General features: G+C 45.4%; 1 protein-coding gene across 1 annotated transcript in view; it reads left to right on the top strand.

Annotated features, from left to right (window-relative positions):
* Positions 1–851: 851 nt before the first annotated feature.
* Positions 852–23,261, top strand: part of LOC126519825 (F-box only protein 30-like) — a 30,644-nt gene continuing 8,234 nt past the window's right edge. The window contains exons 1-9 of the mRNA XM_072285384.1: positions 852–1,026; positions 1,376–1,565; positions 5,541–5,834; positions 11,075–11,389; positions 13,070–13,320; positions 13,953–14,075; positions 16,113–16,284; positions 17,603–17,767; positions 20,272–23,166. Of these exons, the coding sequence (XP_072141485.1) occupies positions 1,380–1,565; positions 5,541–5,834; positions 11,075–11,389; positions 13,070–13,320; positions 13,953–14,075; positions 16,113–16,284; positions 17,603–17,767; positions 20,272–20,472 (1,707 nt within the window). The 5' untranslated portion in view covers positions 852–1,026; positions 1,376–1,379 and the 3' untranslated portion in view covers positions 20,473–23,166. The remainder of the gene's footprint in view (positions 1,027–1,375; positions 1,566–5,540; positions 5,835–11,074; positions 11,390–13,069; positions 13,321–13,952; positions 14,076–16,112; positions 16,285–17,602; positions 17,768–20,271; positions 23,167–23,261) is intronic.

The following is a 23,261-nucleotide window of genomic DNA, read 5'->3' on the forward strand; positions in this document are numbered from 1 at the left end:
ACGAAACTGAAATGCCAAGTTCATTCTCCACAACTCCGAGACTCCGTAAGTTCTCCATAGCAAAACGGATATCGCAGCTACGTAAAAAGGAGCTTATGATGCATCTGTTATCTCTGTTGCAGATATTACACCCAGAAAGCCACGTATGTAATTTGGCACATTTCCCGGTGGAAATGTTCTACCACGTGCTGCTTGCAAAATTGCCACATCTATTTTTATTGCGGAGATACATAAGGCTATAAACCTGGCGCTATTTTTTAGATTTTGTGATCTTTATTGATATTCGCGAAAAAATAAATGATGACCTCAATCAAAATATTATGATTGTCAGTAAATTAGAATTTCACTAGTTCATTAATATGTTCAGACGATGTTGGTTAAGCGGTTCCGCAATGAAAGCTTTTCAGCATTTCTAATCGATTTGAATAAGAAAATAGAGCTCAACCTAAATGTTTCTCAGTGGAGCTTCAAAGCCTTAAAAGTGTTCTCGCGAGCGTTTTAGTCACACATTTATAAAGCATGCACCTACGGGAGATCATCTTTAGAACAGTTTTGTTCGCGCGAATAGCATAACCTGTTGCCTCAGAAGTCCTGCTTCAAAAGTCGCGCCAATTTTGAATTGTCCGCATAGGAAAACGTCAACGTAGCCAAGGGCAACGCAAAAGATGCGTTGGTCATACCGGGCGTCACCAACGTCGTGTTTCTTAAAATAAGCTCGTCGAGCTACTAAATATAAACTTCTTTCGGCGATCCCAGCATCGCGTTTGCCATGTCTACGATTTCTGCGGACTTTTTGCCCCAAATTTAGCGAGAACTTTACCTCCCGCTTCACAACGCTGCGCCATCAGCTGTATGTGCGTGTGTGTGGTGTTTTAACCTTTTAATCCCTTTGTCAAACTTCTCCCTGGGCTTGTTGTCGGCTTGCGATGATATTAATTCGCTCCGGTTTACCAGTGCCACTGCGGTTAAACGCCTGAAAGCGATAACGTAGCCTTGAACGGCCGGGAGGCACTTCTCTCCGAAAAGGTTTGCAGAACCCGCTCCCCATTGTTTGCGCATTGGGTTGTGATAACCTCCTCCTCGCGGACATTGCACTCCGATGCCTGATGTTGACTGCTCGCCAAACTCGCAGATGTCACATTTAAGCGAATGGCTCCACTTATGGCGTGAATATATGTGCTTTCGTTAACGACATCAGTTGAAACGGTTAGCTGTTGCTGGGTTGCTGTCCGGTTGAGTTTGCTGCAGCGACAGGCTGCATTGACAGTTGGTCCGGCGTGACACTGCGGTAATCGCCGTTTCATTGTTAGCGTCGCGTGCACTCGCCCTGCCTATGTCGTATTCCCTTTAAAGAGCGTTAGTGACCGTGTCGTAGGTCTATGGCAACGGCGAAGGAAGGCGATCCCATACATCCTCATTGCCTGAACTGCGTGAACGTTGCCAAATGTTCGGCGCGCCTGGAGAAAAGGACGAGCTGCCAGATCGTGCACTGCAAGCTTGAATGCGGCGCCAGCTTCCACGCGTGCAAATGCCAGGAGCATCAGCTGCTCTGTCCCAATGTCAAGGTGAGGCTCACGTCGTGTTGTCTTTTGCGTGTCGGCTGTTGGTGTACGCTGTTGTCGCGTTTAGTTTTCAAGTTGTGACGACGATTAAGACGGTCAACGCTGTCATGTTCATGCAGCGCTGACTGTGCAAGACGCTGTCACTTTCTAGCAGCGCTTACTGGGCATTTGCCTGTTTACCTGATTGCCTGTTTACCAAATAACCGATTGGGTGGCGCTCCATTGTATGTCCCAAGCCTGTGTTGACTTCAAGGCTGCTGGTCTACCAGCAGGATTTTGTCAGGAGCTCTGTAGTGTTTCATGCAAGTTTAATATACCAATGTCAGCTTTTGTGAGGAGCAAAAAACGAAACACTAGTAGTGCTGGCAGTGCTTTTAAAACCGCAGTGTTGAGAAAAAGCACTATGCACCAGATAGCGCATGACAGCAAGTTGCTTTTCATTGTAAAGATTTCAGCTGTTAGGAGCCTCCATGATAACATTGTTTGGAGGGATCAAGAAACTGTTTTCACAGCATTCATGATCCCTGTAACGATTTCAGCTGTTAGAAGCCTCCATGATAACATAGTTTGGAGGGATCAAGAAACTGTTTTCACAGCATTCATGATTCCTGTGACGATTTCAGCTGTTAGAAGCCTCCATGATAACATTGTTTAAAGGAATCAAGAAATTGTTTTCACTGCATTCATGATTCCTGTGACGATTCCAGCTGTTAGAAGCCTCCAAGATAACATTATTTGGAGGGATCAAGAAACTGTTTTCACAGCATTCATGATTCCTGTGACGATTTCAGCTGTTAGAAGCCTCCACGATATCATTGCTTGGAGGGATCAAGAAACTGTTTTCACACATTGCTTGGAGGGATCAAGAAACTGTTTTCACAGCATTCATGACCCCTTTCATTTTTTCCACATCATTTCCTAGGTTTTCAATGTGTTTCAAAGACACACACGAAAAGTATGTGTCTGCTCTGTCTTTCTCCGCACAGTAAGTTGTGCTGTTTTTTTTTTACCACCATATATTAAGAAGTGACATACATTAGTCAGTGGATTCTCAGATGCAACTTTGCTCTGGCTATAGCACCTGGCATGCTTGGCTTGAGAAACCAGCATACAAGTACAGCTTATTTCTGTGCACAGGATCTTTCTCATTATAGTGCAAAAGACCTTCTCACCATGCTGGATGTGCATAAATGGGCATCAAATTTAGGATAAGCCTCATGAATGAAGAGTAAATCTGCTTAGGTTGAGGATTCAGTTCCTGCCTGCAATGGACACATTTTGATGGGGATGTGCAAAAATGCATGCATACTCATTTAGGTGCACATTATATCCCTGTCAGATGGGCAAGTTTACTGTCACTGTAATTGAGTGCATGTCATCATTAGTGTCATGTCACGGATACTAGTATCTTGTCATGTTATTAGTGTCATTCATGGCAGGCTGTCACGCAGAAAGGTTTAGTGACACTTTTAGTAAAATGTACTCACCAGTGAGTGTATTTTGTCATACTTGCATTGCTGTGCCGAAGTCTGTAGCGTTCATAGTAGAGTGGATAGTAGAGAAATTATTATTAAATGCAGTCACCGCTAATTCTGAAACCGCTGTTCTTGTTATAAGCATTCCCGTGTTATTTCCAATAGAATCCACCTATGGAAACTGCCGACGCTTCGCCTCTCTCGGCAATTCACTTCCAAATGTGCAATAAGTTGGTCGGGTGTTGGGAGCAATGCCACTTTGTCGTGGCTTGTGCCATTTAATCACATTTTTGCCTGAAATAAGAAGCCAACTGATTTGCTGATTGCCATCAAGGGAGCACTTGCAAAAATATTCTTTGCATGTACGAGAAAGGTATTTTTCTACCAAAATACTTTTGACCACAAGTTGCTACAGCTAAGTGTATTGTTCCCATTCAACAGCTTAGACTTTAGCACCACTAAACTCCACTTTGTGATGTTTCTGGTTCTGCAGTAGTAAAGAAAATTTAAGGGTAACAATGCATTCCCTCTCAGTGGCCAAGTGATGGTTGTGAGGAAACAATGATGACATGCAATTCTCTGGATAGTTCTTCAAAAGCTTTTGTGCTCCTGCTTCCTGCCCTGGGGGTGACTACACTTCATCTGCGGATGAGAAATTATAGGTTAAGAACTTGGAAAACAGCTTTGCTGGTCAGCCAGCATACAAATTTTTGCGAGTGTGTTTTTTCCATTTATTATTTTTCCATGAATAGAAAAAGAATATTGTCTTATTCAGTCATTACTTGACACAGAAAAATGACTAAAAGGGGAGAAAGCACTGGAAAACTAGGTAAAGTTCAAGAAGAGGCTTGCTGCAGCACAACGACAGTGAAGATGAGCCTGCTTTTCCAACTAGATTTTGTAGCGAGCATTTCGGCCATTGCACGGAAGCGAGCTCATACTGTTTTGCAAGTCGTCTGTTTGCGAATAACTGTTTTCTTACCTGTGTAGCAGCATGCTGTCAGAGTGACAATCGCTGAGGCGAAGTGCACTCACTGATAGTGTCACTAAATTTGCTCGTGGGATTGAGGTACTAAGAAACTCAGCTTGTCAAAACTAATCTGGAACTCTCCACTCCCACCAAGTTTTGTTCGTTGGTCTCTGGCCTTACCCTTGGCAGTCTACTCATTGTTAAGACACCATAGAGGTACCTGCTTGTAGCAGTTTATTCTGACAATTTCCTGGGGCAGACAAAATCGGCAACAGCGGGGATACTGAACAAGTCGCTGTGATCTAAAAACAATGTGTTGCTTGTCAGCCTCTGCTATTCTGTGTTTGCTGCATCTAAATGCAAATCATCGTTAATAAAGTGCATATGTAGCCCTCAAAGGCATGTGCTCTAGGCAAACGTGAAAAAGTGTGTGCCATCCTTCCATCTGATATCGTGTCTGCAGGTTTGTCCTTTTGTTGTTGAAATTTTGAAGTTCACAGGCTGGCAACTATGCGTACGCTGGTAAATTTACTCGTGGGTCCACTCTCATACCTGTTCCATAGTCGTCAGTGCTTGTAAGTGCTGGAGAGAGTGGGTATACGCGAGTGCAAATGCATGAATGAGAGGGCCAGCAAATGTTAGTAGCTGTAAGTGTGAAATGTTTTCTAATTTTGTCAAGGTGTGGCTGAATGAAACGAGTCCTGCATCCTGTAACAATATTGCGTCAGTCCACTATACTGTCTACGATTGCCACCTGGCCAGTTTTCCACCCACGCAGCTCGCTTTTCCCTCGTGGTGCTGGTTGCTGATTCGACCTCAACACTGAGATGCAATTTACGCCATGGCGGCCACATTTAAATGGGGGTGAAATGCGAAAACACCTGTGTACTTAGATTTAGGTGCATGTTAAAGAACCCCAAGTGGTCTAAATTTCCAAAGTCTTCCACTACGGCGTGCCTCATAATCAGAAAGTGGTTTTGGCATGTAAAACCTCATAATTTTTCAGGTGCAATTTACCAGTTTCCTTATTTAAAATTATTTCTGCGTTTTTGTATAGAACTACCTCGGCATGACAGGAGATGTGGCAAGATCTAAAGCAACCAACTTCCTTGTAAAATCAGTGGGGACTAGTACTGAAACTGTTGTAGACATGACAGCCTCAATAGTTGTCCTGTTGGAGGTCTTCGACTGTGCAAGACTTCCAAAATATCTTCCAAGTTTATTTCCACATCCGGCAATGCAAAACTTTCAAGTTACCTTAAAAAGCGTGGGTTCTATGGCTCTAATAGTTGGCGCTGGCTGCCTGCTTATTGGTGGCGAGTGTGTCCCAGTCATCACTGTTGGCGCATGAGTGACCAACATCGCCTGCCTATTCCTAGTGTCTGTTATCTTCAACGAAGTCGTCACCTAGTTTCATGACTTGCTAAAAAAATAATTGGAGTGCCCTTTTGACTGTGGCACAGAGTATACCTGTAATGTGCGTGTCCTGTCGAAACATGGGAGACGTCATCGCTGTCTCATTCCTTACTCAAGGTGCCATGTGCCAACGCTGTCAACGGCTGCCCAGTGTGGCTACTCCGAAGCCAGCTGGGTACCCATCTGCAGCACTGCCCTGCGAGCCTTGTGTACTGCACAGCCGAATGGAACAGGTGGGGTTGGCTTCGCAATGCAACTGGCGATCGGCAGTGCGTCGATCGATCAGGAAAGCTCCAGCTGGACTATGCCTTGGCCATGCGAGACCTGCGGTCCCTGAGGGACGGCAGCCACCGTGGGAAGCTAAACAAAGAGGGCAGCAAGGACGATGCAATGCCAGTGGCTGCAGCACCTGTAAGTGTTCCCATGGCCGCGTTTTTGTTTTTCGACCAAGGCGAGTCTCTCAGTGCAAAAAAAACCATCAGGGCACGTAGCACCGTGTGTGACCTGCCTGTAGCCTTGCTGGTTCATCATGCCGGGAAAGTTCTTTTAGCGCAAGAAACCGTTAAGACATGAGGAGGCATGCTTTGGACACAGACGGCACTTGCATGTTCTGTGTGCCCTGTGTGCCTCCTGATGTCCTTGTGTTTTCTTGTGCTAAAAAAACTTGCCCTGACCCACGGAGCAAGAAATATAGGAGTGGAAACTCCGCTGTTTGCGGCGACCAGAAAAGGTCACAAGCCCGCGGATATATTTTCATGCTGGCGGCACCTGGCGGCATGGGAAGAAATTACCGCCGTTTCGGTTGCCAGGGCAACCGGTCGAGCGTGTTGCTCCCGTTCGGCCGCGCGCGCCTGACTTCTACTGAGGGCACTCTCGCGCGCTTCTTTACCGCTTGTAGCCCGAAGAGCAACTGCTGCTACGCTTCAGCCATTTGAGCAGAGTAAAAAATAAAACGCGTTTTCCATGACAGCTATAAGATGATACGTAGCTTCTGGTTGTAGCCAGGGCTATCTTGCTCCGTGGCGGGCGGTTTTCGGCTTTCTGCGCTTGCGAAACTGATGGCTATCTCGTTCGTAATCGCTCAAAGGGCGACCGCTTGTTTCTCGCTCTAGTGCTCACAGGGGTGCGCTTAGGAAGGATGCCGCCGCGCATGTGTTTCCGTTCCTTTTCTTTTTTTTTAAGACTCGCGAAAACTAGTTGCCCTAGCTGCTTGGCGATAAGAGGAAGATTAGCGGAAGTTTGCCACACGTGTTGCTTTTTTTGATGGGCACGCAACAAAACAGTTTTCTTGAGTGCGCGCACCTACGCAGTTCGATTACGGCGTGCCCGCTGAAGCAAACACCCGTGTCGTCTGCTTGTCGTCTGCTTTGAGCGGGCGCCGCCGGAGTGAGCGCCGGAGCTGCCGGAGCCGCCGAGCCGCCTGCCGGGCGCTGCTTTTTTTTTTTTTTTCTGCTGCGGCTTCTACGACGCGCCGCATGGTGCCGCCACTGCATAGGGTAGCGTCGGCGCATGCAACAATTGTGACTTTATCTGGTCGCCCGCGCTCGCTCGCGCTGACGGGAGTTTCACCTCCTATATGTCTTACTCCGTGCCCTGACCTGATGAACGAAATGAACAAGCCCACATCATAATCCTGATTTAGTTTCCTTGCTGAGAAATTGAGATCAGCCCACTTACGGGATTCTGGTGAGATCCCAAACCTAATGTGCTCACAGTTTTAAAGCATTAGATTTCTTGGGCTCTTCCCCCACCCCGATTTGTGGTTTGTCAGTTTCTTGCCAGTTTCTGTATATATATCAGGTATTGCCTGATAATATATATATATTATGATATATATACAGAAATAAGTACCATATTTACACAAATCTAACGTGTACCATTCTTCAGAGAAGATGGGTCCAAAAATTGACTGCACATTTCAATCGAATATAAACTGGAACTGCGGTCGCGGCGTTAGCAACAGCATACCGTCAAGCGCAGCATCATTGCCATCACAAAATGGAGGGCTAGCACATTCTCATGAAGGTTGTAGTGGGCTTATCTTGTGCTCAATGGTCAAACCATTTTGAATGTAGTGGGTCCATTCAATTTGCCTGCACTTTCTGAACTAGTTCACGGGGTGCGGCACTTCGCTATTTGTTTCACTAGTTGAACACAGTGGCATCTGCACATTGCCATTCGTTTCACTCAGTGCAGGCTTCGTGCAGGATGAGTTCACAGCATTCCCTGCACTCGTCAGAAAGGTAGTGTAGTGTTTGTGCAGGAGGTGTCGTGCCGGTTCTGCACAAGCAATAGAATTGTCCTGAGAACAGATGGGCGAACTCTGTTGGAGTGTTGTGCGATAGAGACGAAAGCTGAATGCTTGGGTCAGCTAGAATTCTTGATACTTGTGGACATGTGAGCAAAGACCCTTGAATGTCGATGCCCAAAGCTTGAATGGCGTCTAGGCCCAGAAAAGTGCCTTAGTTCGTGACACGAAATGTCCCTACTGCAGCCTTGTTGCGGTACTTGAGGAGCACAGAAAGATGTCCTGAATGCAATGTTTCTTGCTGCGAATAATTCTTGGGTTGAAGACTCAAAGGAAACAAGAGAAAATCCTTGAAATGTTCTTCGTACATGGAGCTGTTCATTAGTGACACTGTAGCTCCTGTATTCACATGCATTTTGAGTGTCGCAATGAGGACTTCAGCGTAAATTATTGCCGGACGGAAATTTGGTGCTTGAATTGTCAGCACAGATGAGGCTGTAGTAGCCAATTCTGTCTCAGCGGTAGAGGAAACAAGCTGAGCTGGAACAGGGGACTGTCGATGCATTCGGTTCCTCGAACGGCAAACTGTGGCGTAATGTCCCACTTTTCCGCACGCATGGCAGGTAACATGCTTGGCTGGACAGCCTGGATCGGATGCGATGTGGCAAGGTGAACCACACTGGTAGCAATGGATTGCGATGTCTTCACTGGCTTCGCGAAGTTTGGGCCGGGCTCGGCCTTCCCAGATCACGACTTTCTGCCATGCCGTTGGGTGCCATCTTGAACCTGCTGGTTGGAGGGAGAAGGGTGGTGGGGACCACCTTCTTGTGCACCTGGGCAAGAAAGGCGATGGTTGTTGATGCCATCTTGGCGTTGCGTTGACACGCGATGGATGGGCGAACCGTTCCTTGTGAACCTGGTTCATGTTTCGTCCGATTTCCATGTACTTCTTGAGCGTGAGGGAAGGTCCTTCGTAGAGTAGCCTTTCTCGTATTTTTTCTGATGCAATGCCTTGCAAGATTTCGTCACGAAGAGACTCGTTGGGCCAAGCGCCGAACGCACAAGCAGGTGCTAGCCTTTGAAATGCGGTGACGAAGTGCTGGGAGATTCCCCCGGGTAGTGTTTTCTGTTCCTGAAGATATGATTTACCAAGGTATTTGTGCTTTGTTCATAAGGTCGATCGATGATGTGAAGAATATCTTCGAATGTTGCTGCTGTCAGGTCCATCTGCGATGCCAGGTCGTAGTAGAGATGCTGCTCCTCAAAGCCTAAATTACTGAGTAAAATGGCCTTCCTCTCGTCTTGTAGTGCCTCGCATCTGGTCACCTGGAGAAACATGCAAAAAAGAATGCTTCCAAGTCGGCCACGGTACTGTAGGAGTACCGGGTAATGCAAGGAAAGGCGGCAGGGGGTGTGCGAATGCCATGCTGGGCACCGAGAACAAAGATGGGGGAGTTGAGGTAGACGGAGCAGAAGTAGAAGTAGCTGTAGCATCTTGCATGCCGTAAGCCGTATAGGAGCAGTAGTAGAATGGCAGAGGCAAGCAGCAAGCAGAATCAGAGGTTTACCTCGTCGCCAGTTTGTAGTATGCGAATGGCGACGGAACACGCTGGGCAGCTGGACATTGCACAAGTGGAACGCTAACAGCGTGCGGGCAGGAACCGGCGTCCGCGGCAGCAAAACGGCATGGGAGCATTGATCCTCGTCGCCACTTTGTAGTAGACTTTGACGAGGTGGCCAGACGTGGGGCCCACGGCGTGAGGTCTAATGGCCGGGGCACGAAGGGCCGTAAAAGAAGAGCCGGACTGCTCAAGTCAGGCACCAGGCAAAGAATGAGTTTATTCCAGGGAGGGGAAAGGGAACACGGCAGGGTACACTTACAGCATTGGGCGCGGATTGGCGCTGGTGGTCATAACCATTCAAAACCAAAACTGGGTATCAAAACAGGATATCACAAAAATATGTGTTACAGTGTTACGAACATGTCTTTATAAAAAATATCGGGCACCTGGTGTTATGGGGCGACATGGTGCACACTCTTTGACTTTTAAGTAAACGCTGTGTAGGCTTGCTGATTGTCTTCAGATGCAGCACTGACTGGGTTTGTGAACTAGTCCATTCCACCGTGTACTAGGAGTCCCAGAGAGTCTGTGGCGTACCCCACACCTGCATTAATCTTTTGGTGTAGCTGGATGGCAAAATAGTGGGTTTTTATGAAATAATTTACATCTGGAGAGGGCGCGTGTGATCTTGAAAGCCAAGTGTTGGTCTTCTACTTTCTCACCTACTATTTGTTGCTTCATGATGCCAAATGGCATTAAATACACTTGTCAGAAACTGGGCTAAATTTTTAAATTGAATGGCTTTCTTTGAACCTTTAGGACATTTTCGCGGTACGTCTGTGGTTGGTATGTCGTTGGTTGGACTTGAGGGAAGGATGAGGAAATGCACCAAGGGAAAGGGGGCTTGCTCTCGAGCAACCAATTTGTGAGGAGGGGTGGGTTCATGAAACTGAGTGGCTTTAATATACTTGTCAGATGCAAGGCGTTTTAAAGCAGATAGCTTAATTTGACTCCTTTGGCCGTTTTCGTGGTAGGCAGATAGTTGGTACGATGGTGGTCAGACTTAGGGGAGGGAAGGTGAGTAAATGCGCTGAGGGAAAGGGGCGTGCTCTCGGGCAACCGAGTTTCAAAGATGGCCAGGAAAGAAAAGTGGAGGGGAGCACACTGTTGCTCATTAGCTCGCTTGCTCATTCGTCGTGACAAGGTGAGGGGAAGTCTTCTCAGGCAAGCATGTGATCTTGGGCATGTGAGCGGCAGGAAGGAACCAGAGAGAGGAGGAGAGGAAGCTGTCATTTGTTCGCTCGTTTGTTGCATGTCAAGAATTTGAAGTGGGTTTTCGCCCGCGAGAAATACACCGCAGGTGAAGCCGAGCGTTTCACCGAATACTGATAGCGTTGATGCCGGCACATTAAGGAGGGCAAGAAGTGGACATGTTCACTGTGTGTAGCTTCCGTCAAAGAACTCCAGGAATTCGAGGGAAAAGAGTGCTTGCTCTCAGGCAACCATGTTTTGAGGATGGGCGGCAAGGAGTGGAGGGGGGGGGGGGAAGCAGACGAAGGGATACTGTGGCTCGCTCGTTTTCTAGTTCGGACTATTCGCTTACATTGACAATTATCGTTGATGGTTTCTGCATAATTTTATGTGGTCTAAAACTTCGTTGTGGTTGGCCTCTGCATTATTTTTCTTGCTCTTCCCTCTTTCTCAATGCAGAATGTTAGCAGCCAAGAAATATATAGATGACTTTCTTTGCTGCTTCTAGAATAACTGTTTTGACTCCCCATTTCAGTGCAAATCTTGTTCAAGGAGCTTTCATATGGCATTGTGACCAACTTTCGTTGCAGAGGGGCCTTGGGACCACTGGCAACGCCTGGTGCTTGTACAATGGTGGCAACTGCACCAACAGCAGCGATGGTGTAGATAGTCATGCCACGGGTAGGTTGAACGGGTATGTGAACCACGTGTGCGAGACATCCTGCGTCAAGGCTAGGGAGGAGGAGAAGACGAATCGCGGGGACGTGGACTTCAGGCTCATGCGAGCAGCCGGTGCGTGCTTTGCGGCGAAGCACGGTGTTGGCCTGAATGTTGAGCTGTGCGTCGAGTTCCTGACACGGTACCAGCTGAAGCCGGACAAGGTCTACACGTTTTCTTGCTGCCAGGTGGGTGTTTTTGCTCACTCGGTGGTGACAGCAGTTCAGAGCCCAAAGTTGGGTTTGCTGTGTCTGATCTGCTTGCCTGTCTTTCTTTTTACTATGCGAACGATGACCATTGTTTGCATAGTTTTATCATCTATATGAGTTGCAGTAAACATTGGCCTACTAACTATACAAGTGTGGCATCATGCATGCGCCGACGAATAAGGGTACTGAACCGAACTTGAACTGGAAACCAAAACCGTACCCAGGTGTAATTCTAGCTGGAACTGAACCTGAACCCGAACCATTATTCTTAGAATGTGCGCGAACTCGAACAGAACCTGAATGAAAAAATATGAAATAATGGTTAGTGGTTCGCCACGAAATGGTTCTAAGCATATAGGGTAAAAAAAGAGGTGCTCATACAGAAGTGTTTCCTTGAAATTTAATTACGTTTCAGTCGGAACACCACAACAGAGCATTGTTGTGATTCATGAGTTGATTTGTGTGTGAGAATGAGGATAGGCAATAGGTGTGTACTGGTAGCTGTGCATAAACGTGGTAGAGATGCTTGCACTTAAGAACACAGGCGTGCCAGATGTGTTCTGCCGCCAAAGCATTGTTTCCAGGCCACCGTAGCTCCCATTTCGGCCGTTAGGTTATCTGGCTACTATTACTAGAAAGACCCTAAGACGCACATACCAGGACGCATGCAGCACACACACACACACACACACAAAAAAAACAGTGTCCTCGAGAAGAAAAAATAGGAATACCAACTACAGTTAAACCTCAATACATGTATGACAAGATCAATAAAAACGACAGTTTATTTTGTTATATATATATTTCATTGTATTGAAATTTGGCCTTTTGTGCAAATAAGTACAGTAGGTGATCAAATTTTTTTTTACACAGAAGGGGCTGCAAATTTTTCAAATTATTGGGCAATGGGAAAAAGCAAACTTGAACGTGAAAAAAAAATTGTTTTGTTGAATTTGAGAATCGGTGACAAAAGGTGCGGTTTCGGGGTGTGTCGATGACATGCTCACAGTGGCGACACGAATGAAGTGAAGCCAGCCATGCTTTCGCATCCATTCCACTCTCATGGGCGATTGTGTGTCGGCGGCAGTGGGGAGTGAATGTTTTATCTGCCTCTGGCTTCAATGCGTCTCCAAACTAAGATTGCGCATCATCCAGCACTAAACGCATGGGAAGATGGTGCGCAATCGCTAAAAGTGCATCTGGGTAGTGGGCTTCCTTAAAGTGACTCGCTCGAGTTTTAACGCTGATGCCCATAGAATGAAGGCAGTATCGGTCAAGGGCATTGAAGAAGCAAATGTTGGTGATGTTTCTAATGGTGATGCTTTGTTCAACCAACAACTTTAGAATATTTTTTACATTACATGAGTGTTCTCGTCAAACAAAAGTAAAAAAAAAGGCTGCATGCTGGCGAATACATAGCTGTCAGTGTTTTGCACCAGCAGCTAAGTAGAATATGGTCACACCCTGTGCAACCAGGTGGCACCACCGACCAGGTTGCGCACAATTAATTCTCCATTAACCTGGTGTTCCATAAAGGGCAATGTGTTTATATGAACAAATTAAAACTCTTTTGTTAATGCTCAGTAAGTTATCTATTGAAGCCCCTTTGGACTCGAGCAAAATGTACTTCACTTCAGCATGTCCTGTTGTGTGTTTCAGGTCTTTCGTCGCGATGAATATGCTTGGCATTATCAGAATGTCCACAGGGACATACACTGTGGCCTCAACGGCTGGCTTGAGCACAGATGTCCGTTGGCCCAATATGGCTGCAGCTTCTCAAGGCGAATGTTTCATCCTTCACCGTCTGGATCTCAACTCGTCTACAGTGAGGTACTGGAGTCCTTTGGACTTGCTTTTCCATCAGCGGTGAAGGAAGCAAAGCAAAGTGGAGAGGGTGATGCAGACAAAGGGTGAGTTGTGCCAGAAACTGGTGCCGGCACAATTTCTGTGGGCACGCATGTTAAAACAGTAGCTGCGTGAGAAACCGCTCCCTATGGTTCAGCCTGTTTCTCAGAAACTGTTTCTGTCTGGTGAATTTGATAACATCGCAGCTCCCAGTGGCCAGAATCCCAGTAGAGTTAAGAGCTCACTTTACGACCTTGTTGTAATTTTTGTACTGTTGAAATTTTAATGGCAAAAAGGCTTTCTGTTGTGTGAAGGCAGAACCTGTACATCCCAAGATTGGGGAACATTAACGGTGTGTAACCACATCTACAAATTTGGAAATTTATCATCATAGGTGAGAACATTAAGGGAATCCAGCCACTTGATTTTACTAAACACCTTGTGAAACCAACAAATAATGAAGGCAAGGAAAGTATACAGGGAAATTAACTGTTTGGTAATTGAAGCATGGAAATGGTTATGAACAGAAACGGGGGAAAAAGAAGACAACTTGGATATTTGTGTAACAAGTAACAAAACCTGAACGCATTATTTTCTTATGGATTACATGTAGGGTTTTGTTTGCTCCAGGGCAGTAAGTTTCTGCTCCAAAAGCTAGGGTCCTGCTCCAAATTGCAATTTTGTTTTGCTTCAAAAGGTGCTCCAACAATCCAAGCGGCACATCAGCCACTAACATTAAAGTGCTGGAGAACTGTGGACTTGCCTTCCCATCAGCAGTGGAGGAATCTAAGCCGAATGTAAAGGCCGATGCAGATAAAGGGTGAGTTGTGCTTATTACTTGACAAAACCAGGTGCACCTATCACAGTAGCCGCCCAGTGGCTATAACGTTGCACTGCTGAGGTCGAGGTCGCAAGTTTGATCCTGGCTGCGGTGGCTGCATTTTTATGGGGACGAAGTGCAAGAACGCCTGCGCGCTTGGATTAAGGCGCACATTTAGGCTTTGTCTTTCCCCATGATTTCGGACATGTGTTTTAAGGGTGTTACTCTGGACATTGTCACATTCTGCCATCTTGGGGATTTTGAGCTGATTTGAGAGAGAGTAGCTGCCCTGTGGGCCAGTCGGAACCGACAAGACGGCAAATTGATACGAGCCATTGAAACGAAGCATTAAATCAGTTTAGACTGATAAAGCAACCTTTAAAAACCTTGTTTTTTGTGATTTTCATGGTAATAGGTAGATTATCAGCAGAGAAAATGAAGGTCAAAGTTCAGTTATTCAAATTATGCTCCAAAACCGCAGCACTGCCCCATCACTGTATTGTCACGCATTTGAAAGGTTTTTTTCGCCTTGTGGCTATCGTGGCTCAGTGCGTGTTCCTGAAACTTGCCAAGCTCAGTGTCTGGCTCGTTTGGAATAAAATGCGATTCCATTTTTACCAATAAAAAAATTAACTAGGCTCCAGGAGTTGTTAAAATCCATGATGTTACAGCGAGCTGGTGTGAGCGCTTAAGACGTCATTGACCTCCTTCTTTATTTCTTGGGTCTTACTAAGCCTCTTCTGATGGTAAAAATGGCTTTCTTGGTTTGGCAAGGTGTTGATTTTTAAATACATCTCAAATCATTTTTCTCTTTAGTATCCCTTTAGTAGTACTGCGCAACTTGACGGTGTCCAGCACCCAGGCGTAGCTTTCTGTATTTTTTCAATGCCTTCCCAGCTGCTCCGGAATACGTGAGAGCCAGTGGTCCACCATGGTAGCGCTACGTTCCCAGATACATGGAGTCCGTCGTCGCTATAGCTTAGACAACTTTCGCCACATTCTGCCGCTGCTCCTTTTTTTCTGCGCAACACACACTGAAATTAAGTTGACATGACCCTGACCATGCCCCATAAGCCTAAAGTGAAATCGGAACGTGAAGTCCTTTAAGCGACCCTTATTTCTGGTTTTACTGGGCAGGGGCATTAAAAAGAATAGTGTGCTGAATTCATTGACGACGATTTTCAATGTAAGTGAATAGCCCGAACGAGTGAAAAAACTAACGCTTCCACTGCCGAGTGCGACCACCTACTACTGAGCACCATCCACGTAGTGCTGACCAACCACAATAATGGGCAAAAGAGGCTGTTTGCTTTGAAATATACAGGTAGCTGTCATCAAACAGGCATGCTAAGAAGAGCACAGTGCTGGTGTCAGCATGCTTGAGTGTTCTTGTTGGTAGCATTGGAGCCACACAACACAAGTAAAAAAAAAAAAAAAAACTGTTTAGTATACTGTTTTGATTCACACTGGCCTTTTTGTTGCTGGAAGCTAGGACTTTGATATCGTGAGTCCCTTGATGTGGCAATTAGTGGCTAGTTTCATTTGGGAGGAATTGAATATAAAATTGAATGCAGTTAGGACGTAATTGACAATATGTGATCTTTGGCCATTTCGATTCTTCTGTGTTACACTTCACAATATATTTTTTTATTTACTGTTCTCTTTCAGCTTTTGAGGGCATTTTTCTGTGCAATAGTATAGTTTTGATGCGCCTTTGTGAACATACACGTCCGTGTCATAAGCTTTTTTGATACCTATGTTGTTAGTATTTGTGGCCGCTTTCCAGTATATTAGTGGTTTCTAGACGCGTGTAATTCATGTTTTGTATGAGATATTTATAGTATACAAGTTGGTTCTTAATGTAATTTTAGTTAGGCAATCTAGGGTGTGAGAGTACAGCTCTATGTGCATATTTTGCGGTAGGATATCACAAAATCACCTTATCACTTTATTACTTTATTACAACTGTTTATCTGCATTATGAGCACACACCTACACTGTTTAAAAAAACATATGCGGGGGGCTTTCTCCTTGCAGGGCACAATCTTGCCTACCCAACGGGCACTCTCATACCAACGGCACTTGTGGTGAATCTGGTGATGGCGTGACATCCAGTGCCCTAGCTTTCTTGGACTCCCCTCCTCTTGATGGGGAATCTGGTGATGCCGCATCATCCAGTGGCCAAGCATTCTTAGACTTCCCTTTTGAAGTAAGACCCTTTTTTTTTAGGGATGGGCTACTGGCTTTTTTTCCATGAAGTCAAATGCAAACGACTTTTTTTTTTCAGGGCTGGGCAGTATCGCGATACAAGAGTATCTTAGAGATACTTTTGAGTATCTGTAATTCTTTATCGAGATACATTTGAAAAATGTATTTGTATCTCAGCAGTGAAATAATTCTATGATGTATCGATTATATTTCGATACTGTGCAGGACATGGGTATCTTGTTACTTTCTCTTTTTTTGTCGAAAATGGGCTGACGTGTTTGCAGCACGTGTCATTGCTTTTTCCATTGACTGTCATGATTACAGCAGCGAAAAACTCAGCAACACGGCATAGAGAGACCATGAGCGAGACGTAGATCGGCACTTTGCATGCACGTGGTGAGTGCCGAGGAACTTTCAACATGCTGCCGAGAGGCGAGAAACCAAAATATCAAGAAAAAGAAAGCGCATGCTATCACGAGAGAGTAATCGCCCAGTCTCATTCGCGAGTCTTGTGTTGAGGCCGAACCGACGCTGTCAGAAGACAGCCTATTTGAGACGCTGCTGTTTGCTTAAAAGTGCAACTAACGCTGCAACATTCAATGCGCTGCAAAATTATTCACAATATTATGCAGCACCTAATAAGTGTCTTCGCGGAGCATCAACATCCCTGAAATAAAAAAGTATTCCATTATCTGTATTCTTGTATCTGTATTGTTCTATTTGTGTTCCGGGATACTTTTCCTTACTTTGCGAAATATCTCCGAAATATCCCGTTACGTCAAAGACAAATATACCTCAGTATCTGTATTTTAGGCTTCCAGTACATGTATTTCGATATCTGTATTCTGGAATACCTTTCTGAGTATCTCTGCCCAGCCCTGGTTTTTTTTTATTCCTCAGTTATGAACAATAAACGACCCAACTTGTCATGGTAGCCTGGTGGCTAGGGCATTGTGTAGCTTAACTTGAGGTTGCGGGTTCAATTACAGCCATGGTGGTACATTAGTGGCAGTATTCTGATGGTGGCGGAATGCAAAAACACTTGTGTACCATACATTGGGTTCACATTTGAGAACCCCAGGTGGTTGAAATATAATTTAGAGCCTCCCACTACCGTGTGCCTCATAACCAGCTGAGTAGTTCAGGGACGTTAAAACCCCATAGTCTGATTTTTTAATGTGCATTCCTTGGCACAACCTCCATGGGGATCAGAATTGGCATAGTACAGCCCCAGGTCATGACTGATGTGAGGGAGAGCTTTCGCTGTATGCAATGTTGAAGCATTTCTCACATCAAGCTCATTTTCTGTTTAATTTCAGGTTCTGCAGCACATAGCTGGCTTTCTGGATGCTTTCAGCCTAAATAACTTCTCTCTCGTCTCTAAGCGTCTAAGGGACGTCTCGTGTTCGCTCCTGAAGAGCCGTGGAATGGTTGTCCTGAGATGGGAAAGGCATGGAAAACTTACCTGGAGAGTCCATTCAAAGGTAAGTTCCCCACCACATGCTTGGTGGCCTGGAAGACGTGCATAATTTGTATGGTGCAGTGTTGTGTGGGGCACTGTTCTACGGGGCACTGTTCTACGGGGCACTATTGTACGGGGCACTATTGTACGGGGCACTATTGTACGGGGCACTATTGTAAGGGGCACTATTGTACGGGGAGTACTGTACGCGGTATATTGTGTGAGGGGCGTATTGCGTGCAGGGGAACTAGAGACGATTAGTACCTACTCCTTATAATTGCTTCAAAAAATTTGAATCAAATGCCTCTACCTAACTTTTCGTGGGTTTTAGGTCCACTTTACGCACACATGTGGGAACAAAGGAAATGGCATTGAGAAAGGTCATTTTGTATCTCCTGCCCTCATGATCGTGTAGAAAAATTATGGACTGCCAGTGAGGTAATGATGGTGTTCGTTACAGTAGGTGGTGTTGTGGAACAGTAATCTGGACATACTTGATTATTTGAACAGTTTCATGGCACTGCCACTCGTTGTCCTCTAATGACTAATGACGAAAAGGGCGGAAATTTCTGACACCTTTACACTATTCTGTTCCACAATTCTGACACCGTTGACATGACAATGTGGTAATTCATCCTGTGGCTCAGGCAGCCATAATTCAGTGACTGGCTTACAACGAAGGCGCCAAATAAAACAACGGACAAAGGAAGGCGACGTGGGACAAGCACGTAGGCGCGCCTACATGGTTGTCCCGTATTGCCTTCCTTTGTCCATTGTTTTATTTGGCGCCTTCGATGTAATCATGTATAACCAACTTGCCCAATAACACGTGCTCAGTCACTGGCAGCAGAGTCGCATGGTACTGGCATACAAAACGGTGCTCTACTGTGACTTTAGTACACCGCAGTACTAGGTGTAGTTGTAGACGGCTTGAACAGCTTCATAGCGTTGCGACTCGCCCTATAGACACAATGAGAGTGACCGAGTTTCAGAAACGTTTTCAGACAGTATGTCATTCTGTATGGAAAGAAGCAGGGGGGCACACCGAGCGTGTGTGTGTCCCCCCCCTTTGCCCCCTCGCAAATTTCTTTGTACCAGGGTAGAAACTGTGACAACATTCCCTCCAAACTGGAAAGAAGGTGATAAAATGACGACTATGATGCGCGACAATGATGATGTGTTTTCCTGCCTCCCCAGGCTGCCCTTGTTTGCTGCATATTCAGTGCTGGCCAGCTTCATAACACAGCAGCTAGCGGGCATCAGCCAGCAGCCAGCCCTTGCAAATTGTGCTTGTGTGTGTTTGTTGGGTGGCAGAAAGTAAAGAAAGCTTCACCTTGAAAAAAAAAGAATTGTAGATACAGCTTGAGGCAGGCTTTGTTCGACCGCTGTTCACCGTGTTAATTCTTGATCTTTCTGTGAACCGCTGTCTTGATTGAGTCTGCACATGAACTGCTAAATTGAAAGGATGCTGAGAATTTCAAATGGCCCCAGGAAAAAGCGGGAGAAAAGTAACAGTTTTCCCTGACAGGTGAAGCATTGGTTGCGATAGCAAATTATCAGACAGCTATATGGAGTAAGGTTAGTCATTTTATCAGCTGCATAAACTGCTGTAAAGATTCCCTTACTAACCAAATTAACAAGCACGTTGTCAAGCGCGCACAGGTAAACACGAACACATCTCGCTTGATGACTGCGGACACTCGCTGTCAGAACGCTGGCATGATGAAAAGCGGCAGCTGTTGTGAGTTCCCCTTCGTGCCACCTCTTGCTTCAACGTGAGCTGGGTGTGCTAGAACATAGCGCACAGGAAGCCATCAACTTTTCTGAGGTCCCTTAGCGCTTCAAACCCAGCGCAGATTACCACCAAGGTAAGACGCACTCAGCTGCGGCAGCTGAAGTAGTCGAAGAGGTGCACATTAACCTGCCCCCTTCAGTCTGTGCACTTTAGTCATAGAACGAGGGACATGCATCTGGGTGTGCGTATCTCTGCGACAATGTTAATCCATTTCGTAGGTAATGTAGCACTTGGGTGAGCTGCAGGTGTAGTCGAGTTGAAATGCGAGTTGAAAATTCGGTGAGTATTGAAGTGCATTGTCATAAATTCTTTTTAAATTTGTAGTTATCATGGCAGTTTGAAGAACTGTGCACACAATTTTTTTGTGTGCACAGCCCTCTTTTTGTTAATTTTTTGTTAATGTGCACACTGCATTTTATGCGTCTTTGCATATCTGAATGTCTTATTGTATTTTGACATGTGTGACTGCACTTGTTATATTGGTCACCGTTGCTTGTACCGTGTGTGTGTGAGGACGTCAGAATCCCTCAAACTGCTAGCACAACTTCTTCCTTGGCCCATCTAGCAACATTTTTGTTACTGATTGATTGAGGAGCCGAAAGGAAATTTTTGATGTCGCAACATGACATGTGGCAGCAGTGACATGATGACATGAATAAAATCAAAAGTGTACGAGTAGGACGCTGGTAAGCAAGGTTGATGAAGCATGGTTACCCTGTTTTTCCTTTCAGAGCTGGTACTTCAGCAATGGATTCAGTCCAATAAGAAAGTGGGTGTTCTCGGATGAAGAGCACATGTCCAGTCACCTGAAGCAATGCAAGTACTTTGACCGCAACATCAAGACGATGCCTACGGCTGTATGCTTCGGCATCGGAAACTCTCGAGGCCCCAAGACGCTAGTTCACTTGGCTATGAAAGCTCCACCGACTTGAGCAGTGCCAGTTCTGTCTTTGCAAATCGTTGTGCACAACATTGATGGCAGTGTTAGGAAGGCGTGTGAAAAATATTACTTGGGGAAAAGTATTGTTGGGACTTCATGGTCCGATACGTTGAATGTGATCAGTAGTTCCTGATGTCGGGCAGTGTTGCATTTATTTTTGGAATCTAGGATTGTGCTCTGTGGATTTGTAGAGTAATGGGGGCCTGTTGTCTTGTTTATTTTACTGGGAGGAGGAACTTGAAAAACGGCCTTGATCATCAGTGAAATAAAGCTCAACAGTAAAGTTCTGGAACAGGTACAGGAATTGGGCTTTGATCGCATCAGGTATTGTGCTGGCTGGTGTACGTTAAAGATGTGTAAAGAGTACTTGCATGCCAGCTGATGTTGAAATCAAAAGGGGAAGTGAGCAGAGTGCGCAAGAGGGTCTGCAGCTTGCTCGTGTAACAGTGGTTATTAGTTTGTGATGATCTCGAGAAAACATGAGTAGGGGCAGCTCGCTTATGGGACATGTTGGGCAGAGAAGCTGAAGAGATTGCAGCTTATTTTTGTTTTTCTGCTGGCCTCTGGCAGTCCGTCTCAAACTGTAATAGTGAACATCAGGGGTGGGCTTCTAGATTGCCAAATAACAGAAGCGGATAAGTTAGCACATTTGACTCTGCTTTAGTGCTTTAGTACACTCTAAAGCACCCCACTGGAAGGGCACAGAGAGGCCATAAGCTGAAATTGTCAGCTTGTTGCTTGACTTGCCGTTTAGGGTAGGCTGCAATGATGGACCAAAGGACTGATATAGTTCATAGACCAAGCGTGACTTGACTCAGGTGCAGCATATCCTGCTGCAAGCAGCTAGCTCATGTGGTACCCATGTGCATGCCATCATTTTGTGCCAGTGGCCTACATCACACAATGAAAGACATAAATTTTCAGAAGTTTTGAATAACCTGGAAAGAAAATCTATGTAATTACGCTGTCCTATACAAATATTTGTAGCAGGGTAATTCTGCACGTTATATACAGGCAAAAATATGAACAGACTGTTACTATTATTAGCTTGACTAGAAATACAAGATTGCGCATATCTGTCACAGATGTGACATGAAAACGTACATTTTCTACAAATGTGTTTTGAAACACAAGCACATGATATAAAAGTTTGCACACTACTCAGGTCGGTATCACTGCTTTCACTTGAGGATATCTCATGTACAGACCTTGTCAAAAATTTTGCATTGTGTTTTTTGCATGCAGAAAAGTTTGGCCAATTTCACACATGCTCTAATTCTATCTAGATCTTTTACTCACAGGGGACCCAGATCATGAGAAGGAAATTTACAGAAGAATAGAAATGGGTTGGAGTGCATTCGGCAGCAGGCATGACGAAATCCTGACTGTGAGCTTATCCCTCAGTTGTTGAAAAATAAGTACAATCATTGCATTCTCCTGGTGCTAGCATATGGGTCAGAAGCTTGTAGGTTAAAAAAAGCCAAAGAACAAGTTAAGGACCGTGCAAAGAGCAATGTAAACAAATATGTTAGGTGTAACGTTAAGAGACAAGAAGAGAGTGGCATGGATCAGAGAGCAAATGGGGATAGCCAATATTTTAGTTGACATTACGAGAAAGAAATGAAGTTGGGCAGACCATATAATGCGTAGGGCAGATAACTGGTGGATGATTAGAGTTACAGAATGGGGGCCAAGATAAGAGAAGTGCAGTCGAGGATGACAGCAAATTAGGTGAGGTAATGAAATTGGGAGATTTGCAGGTGCAAGTTGGAATCGACTTGCACAAGACGGGGGTAATTGGAGATTACTAGGAGAGGTCTTTGTCCTGCAGTGAACATAAAGGTATGATGATGATGATGATGATAGATTAAAAGAAATGAAATTTGTTCCCCTCAACATTTCATTTCTTTTTTCCCCCCAACCGTGCACACCCCTAATCACACTTTCTCTGTGGCCTGAATCACTCATTTGGTCCATTGTTTGAATTCACCTTTACGAGCAAACAGTCTCTGTTGGGACAGGTTTTGGTCTGTCATTGAGTGAGAAGAGAACTGTGGCTATCTATGTATATGTGTCAATGTTTACCTGTAGACGTGAACTCAGTGGCGTTGGTTATTTGATCAAGTGATCGTGTATTCCTAACGTACGTGTGTGTGTGTGCCGAAGTTTATGAGAACCTTAAATGGTGTAGTGAGCTTCAATGAACGTCGTGTTCTCGTAGTTGATGTTCCGCAGTTCAGTACCTGCGAGTGTAAGACCAATGGTCAGGGTGTCTGCCTAATGGCAGTATTGTTTTGGTGATGACTGGCGAGTTTTTTGGTGCCAGAGTACAGCATTTGGTCGTGCTATGCCTGCCACACATTTCAGGGTCTTTCATGTTTCAAGGCAGGCGCAGGTGGCATTTTGAGCGGCGAAGTGCACGACCAGAGACCGCATTGTGCAGGGCTTGTCTGTACCAATCATCTGCATTCGCTATGTGCCAAGACATTCGTATTCTTTTCGTTTTTACATCTAAATGACTACAGAACAAGAGCCCTTTTAGCTAACATGGCAGAAAGAAGCCTTTAGGTTAATGTGTGAAAAAAAAAGGAAAAAAGAAAATCGTGGTGCCAGTTGGTATCGGGACCTTTTGCCCATGAAGTACAGAACTTGACTCCTGGAAGATGTCTTCTTTTTTTTTTCCCCCGTTTAACCCTTTCGCTGTCACGGACGTACCGGTACGTCATCGCGCTTCCCCCCCACGGTGTCACTGACGTACCGGTACGTTCTCTATCGTGCGTT

This window comes from Dermacentor andersoni, chromosome 11 (genome assembly GCF_023375885.2).
Source record: "Dermacentor andersoni chromosome 11, qqDerAnde1_hic_scaffold, whole genome shotgun sequence".
NCBI lineage: Eukaryota > Metazoa > Arthropoda > Arachnida > Ixodida > Ixodidae > Dermacentor > Dermacentor andersoni.